The sequence below is a fragment of the Barbus barbus genome, assembly GCF_936440315.1.
Source record: "Barbus barbus genome assembly, chromosome: 2".
Classification (NCBI taxonomy): Eukaryota; Metazoa; Chordata; class Actinopteri; order Cypriniformes; family Cyprinidae; genus Barbus; species Barbus barbus.
The window spans coordinates 12,344,641-12,358,268 of NC_136730.1; the positions used below are offsets into that span (position 1 = coordinate 12,344,641).

Sequence of the window (13,628 nt, forward strand, 5' to 3'; positions counted from 1 at the left end):
TCTGAGAGCCATTAAAGATGCATGAAACACATGTGTGCATGAGCTGCATCTCAAATTGTATTTTATACATGACCAGTCAAAAGCTGACAGAAATGTTTCTCCTGAACCAAGATCTTACGATCCCGTTTGTAATTAAATGATTGATAGATGATCCCCTAAAACCAATTTTACTCATAAATCAAATCCAGAAAGAGACATTTAATGAAAGTAAAGTCACTGTGAGACACAAGGTTACTTGATGACACAGCCGTATTTTACATGCCAACGTTAATGAGGACATTATTCTTACATTTATGCATTTGGCAGGTGCTTTTATCCAAAGCATCTTGCAGTTCATTCAAGCAATACTTTTCATATGTGTTTCTTAAAAGTCAAACTCATGTTCTTAGAGTTGCTAGGACATCTTTTATGTATTTTTATCCTCTAAAAGAGGAACTGAATGCATTAAATCTGAAGTAATGCATTTTGAAACTATGATTAATCATATTTTTATCATGCATTCCTTGTTATGCATGAGACAATGCATAAAATAAGTTCACATAATGGCCACAATCTGTCATAATGTGACAAGAATTTTTCAAAATGTCTTTCAAGGCAAAAACAACCAGATGAAGAATTGACTTGTAATCAGCATGAGAAACTTTCAAGCTACGTGGCAGCATGTTAGCAATTACTTGAATGGCATATTATCAACTAGCCTGGGCTGAATTTTCAGACAGACAATGGTTTGGATTATCACAAACCAATTTCAACCAATAAACAAGATGTTCCAAACCATTCTGGGAAAATAAAACCCTGAAACGTGAGTGATGAATCCAGTTCTCTGGGCATTTCTGTGACCTCTGAGTTCTGTTAAAATCATTGACAGAAGGAGCCCTAAAATATGTCATTTATGGGATGTGGACCTGCAATCTTTGAGAGCAGTTTGACTTGATTGACAATAAAGTGTCAGTTTTGGTGCACTCATGCGCTCAAGATTATGTTTAGTGGAATAAAAATCAGTGTGGAAAGTAGAGCTAGAAGTATATTTCTGAAGCTTTCTCATCCATTTTTGTCTAAATATAGGCTGCAAAGTGCACAGTTTATTCGACAAGAGGAAGAGCCCAAGTTTGTAAACAGCTGACATTTAGCAGAAATTGTCCGAGAGGCCTGAAACAAGCTGTTGAGGTGGAACTTATTACAAATCACTTTTAAAAGATGTTTTTACCAATTCTCCTTACATTTGACAGAAATTACTTCTGAAATTCAACATCAACGTCTTAAAGCAAACACCAAATGTCATGCACAAACCATATAACTCACGTAATCTGACATGTTTATGAGCTAAAGCAGGACATTTAAGTGAAATGAAAGAAGGAACGGGACAGGTCAAGACAAGACTTTATCAATCAAAAAGGATAGAATAATTTTAGAAAATCTTATATAAAAAAATACAATAAAATAAAAAGTGCTGAAACCTAAATTAAGGATCAAAGGCACAGAAATAATGCATCTTTGATGAATCTATAAATACAAAAGATTTCAAAAGACGTCATATCGCTGCTTGCAGCTGCAGTTTTGTGAACATTGCTAATGAGTGATGGAAGTCCCAAGTGCAAGCAACTGTCAAGCATGGATGTAGATAATGTTTTATTTTATTAATTTATTAACTTTTGCAATCTGATGCATTTGATTTGATCTGTACGGGACTATTTTTGTAATCCATCCTACCCACATTTTTGGCTTTTGGTTTATTCACTGATGGGGGTGGCAAAATGTAGAACATTGCTAATGAGTGATGGAAGTCCCAAGTGCAAGCAACTTTCAAGCATGGATGTAGATAATGTTTTATTTTATTAATTTATTAACTTTTGCAATCTGATGCATTTGATTTGATCTGTACGGGACTATTTTTGTAATCCATCCTAACCACATTTTCGGCTTTTGGTTTATTCACTGACGGGGGTGGCAAAATGTAGCACAGGGAGCTGCATGGAAAAATATAAGCACTAAGACAATTCCTTTTTAATGACAGAGACAAACAGAGTGGGTTCAGAAACTGCTCCAAATATGTGGCACACGTCCCCATGCCGTCCCAGAGGCCACTGCAACCTTAAATGACTGTCTGTCTGCTCAAAGTTCAAAGCTTCACTAATAATTTATGAAGACAGATATTATGGCTGTTAAACAGAATAAAACAGATGGGAAATACGCATTGATCAAATTACTGCAGCCTTGGTGAGCTTTAAAGACTTCTTTCAAAATCTTAAAAAAATAATAAATCTTACAGACCCCAAACTTTTGAACGGTAGTGTAATGCGTGCAACAGGGTTACTATAGTTAACTAAAACTAAAACTGCAAAAACTAAAACTGAAAACTAAAAACAACTAAAACCATAAAAAACAACAAACAAAACAAAGCAAAGCAAAACGAAACAAAGCAAAGCAAAGCAAAACAAAACAAAGCAAAACAAAGCAAAACAAAGCAAAGCAAAGCAAAGCAAAACAAAGCAAAGCAAAGCAAAGCAAAACAAAGCAAAGCAAAGCAAAGCAAAACAAAGCAAAACAAAGCAAAGCAAAGCAAAGCAAAACAAAGCAAAGCAAAGCAAAACAAAGCAAAGCAAAGCAAAGCAAAACAAAGCAAAGCAAAGCAAAACAAAGCAAAGCTAATTAAAGTTAATTAAAAAATTAACTATAACAAAAACACACAACAAAATCACAAAAAATTAAAATGAAAATGAAAACAGAAAATATAAAAATAAAAACTGATTCAAAATAGTAAAATATTAAATATTTATAATAATTTAAATACATTTTAAATAAATATTGTAAATAGTAACTCACTGATACTAAAATAACCTGGTGTACAAAAGGATGCCAAAACTGGAAAAGAATGTGATTTATTTAAGAATACACAATATATAGAGCAATATTATAATTTTTTTTAATTATTTTTCTGATTAGTATTAGGCTGCTATTTCCACTGCGCTGCTAATTATAAGGTTGTAACATTTTACTTACAGTGTGGGAAATATATAATTGTTTGGTCAAATATAACTGCATTTGCAAACGTTTGTTAAGACAAAGGTAAGCAGCTGTGCCATTTGACCCCATGCATACAGAGATAAGCATACTGCTGTTATTCACTTTCATTGTATGAAAAAAAGCAGCTTGAGGTACATTATACCTAAAATCTGCAATTACGTTCCTCTGGAACAAACTTATAAAGGTTTGGAGTGACATGCGTAACTGATAGAAAAGAGTTTCTCCAGAAGCCAAAAGCAGACTGCTTGAAACATACCGAGTTTGCCGCACAGGAAACGCACGCGGTAGTTGTGGCAAATCCCATCCACCTGCTCTTTGTTGAGGCATACAAAGCCATAGTTTCTGTCAAACTTGGAGAAGACTTCTCCTGTCATGTTGGCAGGGATGCCATCAAGAGTTTCAGCCTGAAGGCAAAGGAAGACATTTTTCAATACAGTGAAATAGTCATTCTCTCACATACACTACCGTTTAAAAGTTTGGGTCAGTAAGATTTTTTTTTAAGATTTTAATTATTTTATTTCACGAGGAAGCATTAAAATGATTAAAAGTGACGACCTTTTTTAATGTTACAAAAGATTTCTATTTCAAATGAACTGTTCGTTAAAGAATCCTGAAGAATCCTTTTCACAAAAATATGAAGCAAAGTTTCAACACTGATAATAATCAGAAATATTTCTTGAGCTGCAAATCAGTATATTAGAATGATTTCTGAAGGATCATGTGACACTGAAGACTGGAGTAATGATGCTGAAAATTCAGCTTTGCATCACAGAAATAATTACATTTTACAATATATTCAAATAGAAAACAGTTATTTCAATTGTAATATTATTTCAGAATTTTACTGTTTTTACTGTATTTTTGGTCAAATAAATGCAGCCTTGGTGGACAAAGGAGCCTTAAAATGAAAACATTAAAATTACCCCAAAATGTTGAACAGTAGCGTAATGAGTACAAAAGGATGTGATTTAAGAATGCACAATATATAGCATTTTTAAATTATTATTTGTCTGGTTAGTCCAATGTTAGATTTGCATTATTTTTTTCTTATTTTTTCACATTTAAAACATTTTTTAATAATACTGACCACCATATTGATTATCAGCCATAACATAACATGTAAAATATAAGCATTTAATAATTCAGTAAGTACACTTTCAGAAAAGCAAAAGGTAAAGAGCTATAATTTGGGTGGTAGCCTAAGGTACAAAAGCTATCTTTGCACCTTGTTTACCCATAAAAGGTACATATTAGTACCATAAAGGTACCTATTAGTACTTCAAAACCTTTTTTCAGAGTGTGCATGTAGTAAGTTAGTATTCATATGTTTACCTCAATATCAAGAGGGTTACTGCACAGACGCTCTGGAAAAGCTTTGTGGAGGTCGCTCAGTTTCTCCCAGTCACCTGACCCCCTTTCGTCATCGCGGTCAAACCATTCAGTCCATTCAGCCTCTAAAAAAAACACACAAACAGACACACCGATTAAAGAGCTGCCACCCCTCCAGCGCTACCCGACAGACAGGCTCTGTGTAGATATTAGTCTCATTTACATCTTTAATCTTCCTGTTTTGCAATTCTGCCTGTCAAAGCCTATTTATGCAGAGATAATTGCAGTTCGCCCTCCCTGGTTTGCCGTCTGCATTGCCAGACCCACAGGGAATTCAGCCAACTTTTGTTGCATTGCATTCAAATTAAACCAAACAAAATAAAAAGACAACTCTGCCATGCAATCGAAAAGATGTTCATCCTTCACTCTCCGCTGCGATCAGGGCACAAATCTCAAGTGTTCGCGCTGTTCGGGGGATACTTGAAAATGATTAGGAGCTACGACAAATTAAAAAGAGCCCTTCAATGCAAAAGAGCTCTCAGAAGCCACTCCAAGAGTGTGGTGGATAATTTACCCTGTATATGAACATGTGGGAAGTGAACTGGTGGCATATTGTAGTGTGTGTTGTATATTAAGTGAACCACTACTTGCAAAATCACTCCCATGCTTAGGGTTGCACTGTACTGTTACTTAAAATGTGTAATGCACATGTTTATATGGGTTTTAGGTCATGCCTATTAGCTTTAAGGCCAATATGCTGTGGTATTCTTGGAAGTTGACGAAACAAGTTGTTAGCATAGAAACAAAAAAAAATGGGGCAAAATATTAATGACTTAATATATTAATCTGATTAATCTTATTCACAGGGAAAGGAGTGATATTGATATGTTACCTAGAATTTTCATAGTATGCACATTCTCTGAATATATGTGACCCTGGAGCACAAAACCAGTCTTAGGTCGCTGCGGTATATTTGTAGCAATAGCCAAAAATACATTGTATGGGTCAAAATTATTGATTTTTCTTTTATGACAAAAATAATTAGGACATTAAGTAAAGATCATGTTTCATGAAGATATTTTGTAAATTTCTTACTGTAAATATATCAAAACATCATTTTTGATTAGTAATATGCATTGCTAAGAACTTCATTTGGACAAATTTAAAGGCGATTTTCTCAATATTTAGATTTTTTATCTTTTTTAGATTTAGATGCACCCTCAAATTCCAGATTTTCAAATAGTTGTATCTCGGCCAAATATTGTTTGATCCTAACAAACCATATTCAGCTTTCGGGTGATGTATAAATCTCAATTTCAAAAAAATTGGCACTTAAGACTTTTGTGGTCCAGGGTCACATATATGGTTATAACATATATAATATCCCCATAACAAAATCTGTATTTATGTACATAAATAAATAATATCTATATAATGATTTTTATGGTATTATATGTAGCAACCATATACAACAGTATATGGTTGCTACATATACAGCAGCTGTTAAAACAGGAAGCTGGTGCAAAAGGCTTGTGAAAAGCCAGTAGCATTAATTCTGCAAGAATGTATTAAAATGATCAAAACTGAAGGTAAAGACATTTATAACGTTACAAGAGATTTCTCATTTAAATAAATGTTTTTAAACTTTCTACTCATCAAAGAATCCTAAAAAAAAAATCATGAGGACTGTTTTCCACTGTTTTCAACATTGATAATAATCAGAAATATTTCTTGAGCTGCAAATCAGTATATTAGAATGATTTCTGAAGGATCATGTGACACTGAAGACTGGAGTAATGATGCTGAAAATACAGCTTTGCATCACAGGAAAAAATTACATTTTAAAATATATTCACAAAGAAAACAGTTATATAACATTGTAATAATATTTCAAAATATTTCAGTTTCTGCTGTATTTTTGATCAAATAAACAGCCATGGTGAGCGTAACAGACTTCTTACAAAAACATTTATTATTATAAATATTATTTAAGAAGCCTATTACATACATAAACCCCACAATTTTCATAAACATTAACAAATCTTGCTGGCCCCAAACGTTTAAACAGTAGTGTATATCCAATAAAATGTAACTCTCAGGAGTGCAGCATATCAATGTCCTCAAAGCTAAAAGTATTTCATGGGCCCAGACTTGTTCCCAGAATTCCAGAATAAATTTCGCCCACTTTTCCCCCTCTGTGCGCTGTAATCATACGGCAGGACTTTAATTCTACATCTAAATGAGTTCATTCTCTGCCCATAATAAGATCTTGCACACTTGTTAACTAAATTATCACTTTGGTGATGAACAAACAGATGGCATCTTCAGAATGGGGATATTCTGTGCAACTGTGTGATTTAGGCGATGGTTGAGGATGTACAGGTGTAAGTGCCGGGCTGGGTAATTAAGCTGCTGGGACTCGAGGGCGGACAGACAGACGCCACACGGATATTAGCTAACAGCGCGCCGAGGACTGTGGGATATCAGGAGAGATTCTTAGGGAGATCGAGAAATGCGAGGTGGAGGGGAACCAAATATAGCATGTTGGATCACTGATTAACATCATTTACACATCTCTTCAAGGTTCATTTTAGTGTTATTTAATCTGCTTGTATTTTGTACTATATCTTTTTTAGAAAACTGAATGCTATACAGTTATAACAAGATTCTTGTGAAATTAATTAAGATTTGCAAGGATGAGTCCTTACCAGCTGCTGTCTCGTTGTCAGGGAGTCTCCAGCCCAGTCTCCACACTCACCTGTTCACGATCTCCTTGTTGTTGCTCATCACCTGCCTTCTGATTCCTCACACCTGCTGCACCTCATCAAGCCCATCTATATCTGCTCTCTCTTAACACTCCCTCCTCGTCTGTTCTACCGTTCACATACCTGAACCAAGCCAGACCCCTTTGTACTTACCTGTGTGTTTCCTTACCTCAGAAGTTCCAGTTTCTCCACCGCTCCCCGGACTCCTGCAAGAGATCACAGTCAGTCACTGCAAGCTAAGCCATCAGGACCTTGTCACGTTGTGCTTCACTCACCTCTCGTGTCACGAGTCCGGGTCCTGCACTCCTCCCTGGCGCCACAGGAGGCCGCCATCTCCCGTTCTCTCGGACTCATCTCCCATATCACTTACACCTGCCACATAACACACACCTGCCGCATCATCATGACACCCACAGCTGTTTCCCATTTGTCTCTGACTATTTAGTATCCCCTCTCCCACTACTCTGTCTGGGTTCATTATTTGTCTTGCCATGTCGTCTACCATTGTTTTGAAGTGTTTGTTGTGCCGTGTTGGCCTTTATTTATATTAATAAATACCTTACCTGCATTTGGACCCTGTCTACGTCTGTTCACGCCTTTACCCGGGGCGTACCGTGACAGAATGAACCCAGCTGTCATGGGTCCAGCAGGAAGGTTGCTTGGCATCCGCCAGGGAGACCGGAGCATTGACGATTACGTCAGGGACTTCAGAGGATTGGCTCGGCAGATGGCGTTGGAGAAGACCTGCCTCATGGTCTTCTTTCACGGAGGCCTGGCCGAGCCCTTCAAGACCCTGATGCCCTACTGGGACCCCGAGGAGTCGCTGGAGAGTTACATTAACTTGGCTCTGTGGATGAGCGGCTCGGGCCTCAGGGTAGAGTTAGCGGCGGCGCCCGTGGATGTTGTCCCCGAGGCAGCGGAGCTCACTTCAGGCCTCTTCAAAGCGGCGACGCCCGCTGATGTTGTCCCCGAGGCAGCGGAGCTCACTTCAGGCTTCTTCAAAGCGGCGGCGCCCGCTGATGTTGTCCCCGAGGCAGCGGAGCTCACTTCAGGCTTCTTCAAAGCGGCGGCGCCCGCTGATGTTGTCTCCGAGGCAGCGGAGCTCACTTCAGGCTTCTTCAAAGCGGCGGCGCCCGCTGATGTTGTCCCCGAGGCAGCGGAGCTCACTTCAGGCTTCTTCAAAGCGGCGGCGCCCGCTGATGTTGTCTCCGAGGCAGCGGAGCTCACTTCAGGCTTCTTCAAAGCGGCGGCGCCCGCTGATGTTGTCCCCGAGGCAGCGGAGCTCACTTCAGGCTTCTTCAAAGCGGCGGCGCCCGCTGATGTTGTCTCCGAGGCAGCGGAGCTCACTTCAGGCTTCTTCAAAGCGGCGGCGCCCGCTGATGTTGTCCCCGAGGCAGCGGAGCTCACTTCAGGCTTCTTCAAAGCGGCAGCGCCCGCTGATGTTATCCCCGAGGCAGCGGAGCTCACTTCAGACCCTCCCGAGAGCGCGGCGTTCGCTCACGAAGCTCCCGAGACAGCTGTGCTCGCTCCCGTTCCTCCCGAGAGCGCGGCGTTCGCTTACGAAGCTCCCGAGACAGCTGTGCTCGCTCACGTTCCTCCCGAGACAGCTGTGCTCGCTTCCGTACCTCCCGAGAGTGCGGCGTTCGCTCACGAAACTCCCGAGACCGCTGTGATCGCTCCCGTTCCTCCCGAGAGCGTGGCGTTCGCTCACGAAGCTCCCGAGACAGCTGGTCTCGCTCTCAGCGCTCCCGAGGCGGCGGTGCCTGCCTGGTTTGTTCCTCCGGTCCTACCCTGGCCGTTCGCTGGAGTTCCTGTCTGGCTGGAGTCTCCCTGGTCCAACCCTCCGAATCCGCCCCGGTCTCCTGCTCGGCCTCTGTCTCCAGGCCCTCTACCTCTACACGGACCTGGCCCGCCATCCCTCCCCCTGTTTCACCATCCCCCTGTTCCACCTCCCTCCAGACTTTTGCGGTTGATGGAACGTCTGGAAGCCGTTCCTTTAGGGAGGGGTAGTGTCACGAGTCCGGGTCCTGCACTCCTCCCTGGCGCCACAGGAGGCCGCCATCTCCCGTTCTCTCGGACTCATCTCCCATATCACTTACACCTGCCACATAACACACACCTGCCGCATCATCATGACACCCACAGCTGTTTCCCATTTGTCTCTGACTATTTAGTATCCCCTCTCCCACTACTCTGTCTGGGTTCATTATTTGTCTTGCCATGTCGTCTACCATTGTTTTGAAGTGTTTGTTGTGCCGTGTTGGCCTTTATTTATATTAATAAATACCTTACCTGCATTTGGACCCTGTCTACGTCTGTTCACGCCTTTACCCGGGGCGTACCGTGACATCTCGTTCCTCCTGGTTACTCAAGATTCAAGAGATTCAAGATTCAAGAGTTTTTATTTGTCACATACACAATTATACAGAGTATAACCAGCAGTGAAATTTAGGTCAGGTCCGCTCCAAGGACAGTGCAATTATAAAGAATACAAATATTAAGAAGAAGAAAAGTAGAAAAAATAAAATAAAAGAATAAAATAAAATAAAATAAAATAAAAGATAAGATAAAAAATATAAATATAAATGTGCAGGTCAGTATGTTGTTGACTTAAATAGTAATAAGAGGAATGTGCAAAAATAATGTGCAAAAAAGTTGTACAGGGTATTTAAATAGCAGCAATATGAGGTAGAGAAAAATTATGAATAGCTTATTGATATCTGATATTTACATGGAGAAAAATTATGAATAGCTTATTGATATGGTGATATTTACATGGAGTCAAGTGATGTTATGACACAGAGTTAGAGTTTAGGAGCCTGATGGCCTGGGGGAAGAAGCTCCTCCTAAGTCTCTCAGTTTTTGCCATCAGGCTACGGAAGCGCTTACCAGAAGGAAGCAAAGTGAATAGTCGGTTAGCGGGGTGATTTGAGTCCTTGAAGATTTTAACAGCTATTTTTGCAGCGTTTGAGGTAGATGTCCTGCAGAGAGGGGAGAGCAGACCCTGAGATGCGCTCAGCTAAGCGCACAACTCTCTGTAGTGCTTTGCAGTCCTGATTGGAGCTGTTTCCATACCACACTGAGATGCACTGAGTCAATACACTTTCTATGGTCCCTGAATAGAAAGTTTTCAGGATTGCTGGTGAGACCCTGAATTTCCTCAGCTGACGCAGATGGTACAGTCTTTGCCTGGCTTTCTTAACCTGTGTTTGGATGTGTGTAGTCCAAGTCAGGTTCTCGGAGATGTTTACACCGAGGTACTTGAAGTTATTCACCCTCTCCACAGGGGTCCCACTGATCATAAGAGGAGTGTAGGGCTGCTGCTGTCTCTTCCTAAAGTCCATGATCAGCTCTTTAGTTTTGCTCACATTCAGAGAGAGACAGTTGTCCTGGCACCATGATGTGAGACTCTCTACCTCATCCAAGTATGCGGTCTCATCGTTGTTGGAGATGAGGCCCAGAACCACAGTATCATCAGCGAATTTGACAATAGATGTGGAGCTGTGAGAGGACACGCAGTCATGCGTGTAGAGAGAGTAGAGCAGGGGACTCAGGACACAGCCCTGTGGGGCTCCTATGTTCAGAGTGATGGAGTTTGAGGTGAACTGGCCAACTTTCACCACTTGAGGTCTGCCGGTGAGGAAGTCTTGAATCCAGTCACAGAGTGAGGAGTTTAGGCCGAGGTCTGTGAGTTTAGATGCCAGCTTGATGGGGACTATAGTGTTGAAAGCTGAGCTATAGTCAATGAATAGCAGCCTTACATAATTCCCATTGTTGCTGTCCATGTGTGTGAGGGAAGAGTGGAGAACGTGAGAAATGGCATCGTCCGTGGATCTGTTTGGGCGATAGGCAAACTGAAGAGGGTCCAGAGTATCAGGTATGGAGGAGCAAATGTGGCTCTTTACAAGTCTCTCAAAAAGCTTCATGACTATAGATGTGAGGGCAACTGGGCGATAGTCATTCAGGCAAGAGGGTTTATTGTTCTTTGGCACAGGGATAATAATGGATTTTTTGAATGAAGTGGGAACCACGGAGGTAGCAAGGGACTCATTAAAGATGGAAGTGAACAAACCAGCGAGCTGATCGGCGCAGGACCTCAGAACACGGCCGGTTATCCCATCAGGTCCGGCTGCTTTCCTGACGTTCACTCTCTTTAGCGCCCTCCGAACCTCATCCTCCGACACGGTGATTACAGGATCATCACTGCTCTGCCTACTGCTTCCTGACGCGCTGGTCGGCAGAGACGCGCCGCCGCCGTTGCCATCGAAGCGGCCGTAGAAGATGTTTAACTCGTCGGCCAGCAACGGATCTGCTCTCACCTCCGCGGAGGATTTGTTTCCGAAGTCACAGATGGTCCTCAGTCCCTGCCACATCCGTTGAGAGTCGTTGAGCTGGAAATGAGACTCAATTCTCTCTCTGTATCTGTGTTTGGCGGCTCTTACTGCGCGTCGGAGAGCATAGCACGATGCTTTGTACTCGCTCGTATTCCCAGACAGAAGAGCCTCATTGTAAGCGGCAGTGCGTGTGTTAACCGCGGCACGGATTGTTCTGTCCACCCACGGTTTCTGACTGGAGAATGTCCTTATAGTTATTGTTTCTGTAGCTTGCTCGGTTAGCGTGTTTACAAAGCTTAATGCTACATCCGTGAACTCGCTGACGTCAGAAGAACTCTTTCAAATAAATACCCTTGTTTGACCACATACCTCTGTGTCTCCTAGCCTGTATCGTGACAGAAGACCGGACCAGGACATTTGCCTGACACAGTGGGCATTTTCCTCACCCCTCAAGATCCTGCAACTCTAATTCTCTCCTGCTTTCAGGATGGCTGTCCGATTGAGGACTATGTGGGGGAGTTCCTCGAGCTCTCACATCAAGTCCCGTGGAACGATGACATACTAAAAACCGTTTTCTTGGATGAACACCTGTATCAGCAAGTTCCAGCAAGTACCACTCCAGGTTCTTTTCAAAAATTTCTTGATTATATCCTGAGATTGTGTGGTTCACCGTATACTGTAGAGGAAGCTCTTCCTGAGTCCGCCATTGCCCAGTCAAGCAGGTCTGCCACCGCTGTCTCTAGCCCGCCGTCCGCAAGAAAAGAAATGCCGCCGTCTGCGGCTCTCCCTCGTCCGTTGCCATCCGCGGCTCCGAAGTCAAGCCCGCCACCGTCTGCGACTCCGTAGTCAAGCCCACCGCTGTCCGTCGCTCCGAAATCATGTACGCCGCCGTCCGTGGCTCTCCCAAGCCCGCTGTCCGCGGGGAATGCCACCATTCGCGGCCTACACACGCCCGCCGTTCGCAGGGAATTATACGCCGCCGTCCACGGCCCTTCCAAGCCCGCCGTCCGTGGGGAAATTCACACCGCCATCCGCAGGGAAAGCAGTGCCTCTGTCCGCAGCTCTCCCATGTCTGCCGCCGTCTGCGGCTCCGAAGTCAAGCCTACCACCGTTTGTGGCCCATGCAAGTTCACTGCCCGTGGCCAACGCAAGCCCGCCACCGTTCGCGGCCAACGCAAGTTCGGCGCCCGCGGCCAACGCAAGTCACCGGTCCATGGCCAATGCAAGCCCGCCTCCGTTTGCAGCCAACCCCAGCCTGCCGACAGAGAGTATGGCAAGCCCGCCGGTCGCAGCTCCCTTCAAACCTGTGCCCGCTCCTAGACAGCGCCCTCCAGTGCCCGCCTCTCCAGGGCCAATCCCTCCAGTGCCCGCCTCTCCAGGGCCAGTCCCCCAAGAGTCCGCGCTGCCCGAGTGCCCCCAAGAGTCCGCGCTTCCAGAGCGTCCCAAAGAGCCCACGCTTCCAGAGCGCCCCCAAGAGCCCATGCTTCCTAAAGGCCAGCCGGATCAAGCCCCTACTTCCCCCAAGGATTTCTTTTTGGGGGGGGGGGGGGGGGGGGGGGTAGTAGGGCTCCTGCCGTAGAAGCCGGGCTGGAGGTCTCGGAGGCGGACCCGCCATGGCCGCCCAAGCTCCCCGAGCCACCATGGCCTCCCGAGTCCCCGGATCTGCCATGGAGGTGTTCCCTGTATCCCAGTCCTGCTCCCGCCTCAACATACCTCTATGTCTCCTAGCCTGTATCGTGACACTCGTCCAAGTTATTCCTGAATTTTCAGTGTCACATGATCCTTCAGAAATCATTCAGAAATGCTGATTTGCTGCTCACGAGACATTTCTGATTATTATCAATCTTGAAAACAGCTGTGCTGCTTCATATTTTTTGTGGAAACAGTGACACATTGATTTTCAGGATTCTTTGAATAGAATGTTCAGAATTTATTTGAAATATAAATCTTTTGTAACATTCTAAAAGTCTTTACTGTCACTTTTGATCAATTTAATGCATCCTTGCTGAATGATTTATTTTTAAAATATCTGAAAAGTAGTCTATATGTATTTAAAGGGGTTGTGAACTGAGAAATCAAAATTCCCTTGGTCTTTTGACAGATAAGTGTCAACGTGATGGAAAATATCAGTCAATCTTTTTAAAATTCAGTAAATGATGGAACAAGTCTTCTGAAG

General features: G+C 43.0%; 1 protein-coding gene across 1 annotated transcript in view; it reads right to left on the minus strand.

Annotated features, from left to right (window-relative positions):
• The window catches only part of LOC306888058 (cell migration-inducing and hyaluronan-binding protein-like), a 145,890-nt gene that overhangs the window by 61,345 nt on the left and 70,917 nt on the right, over nucleotides 1-13,628 (minus strand). Inside the window, exons 9-10 of the mRNA XM_079446179.1 lie at nucleotides 4,357-4,478; nucleotides 3,281-3,428 (exon numbers count right to left, since the gene is read on the minus strand). Coding sequence (XP_079302305.1) covers nucleotides 3,281-3,428; nucleotides 4,357-4,478 — 270 coding nt within the window. The remainder of the gene's footprint in view (nucleotides 1-3,280; nucleotides 3,429-4,356; nucleotides 4,479-13,628) is intronic.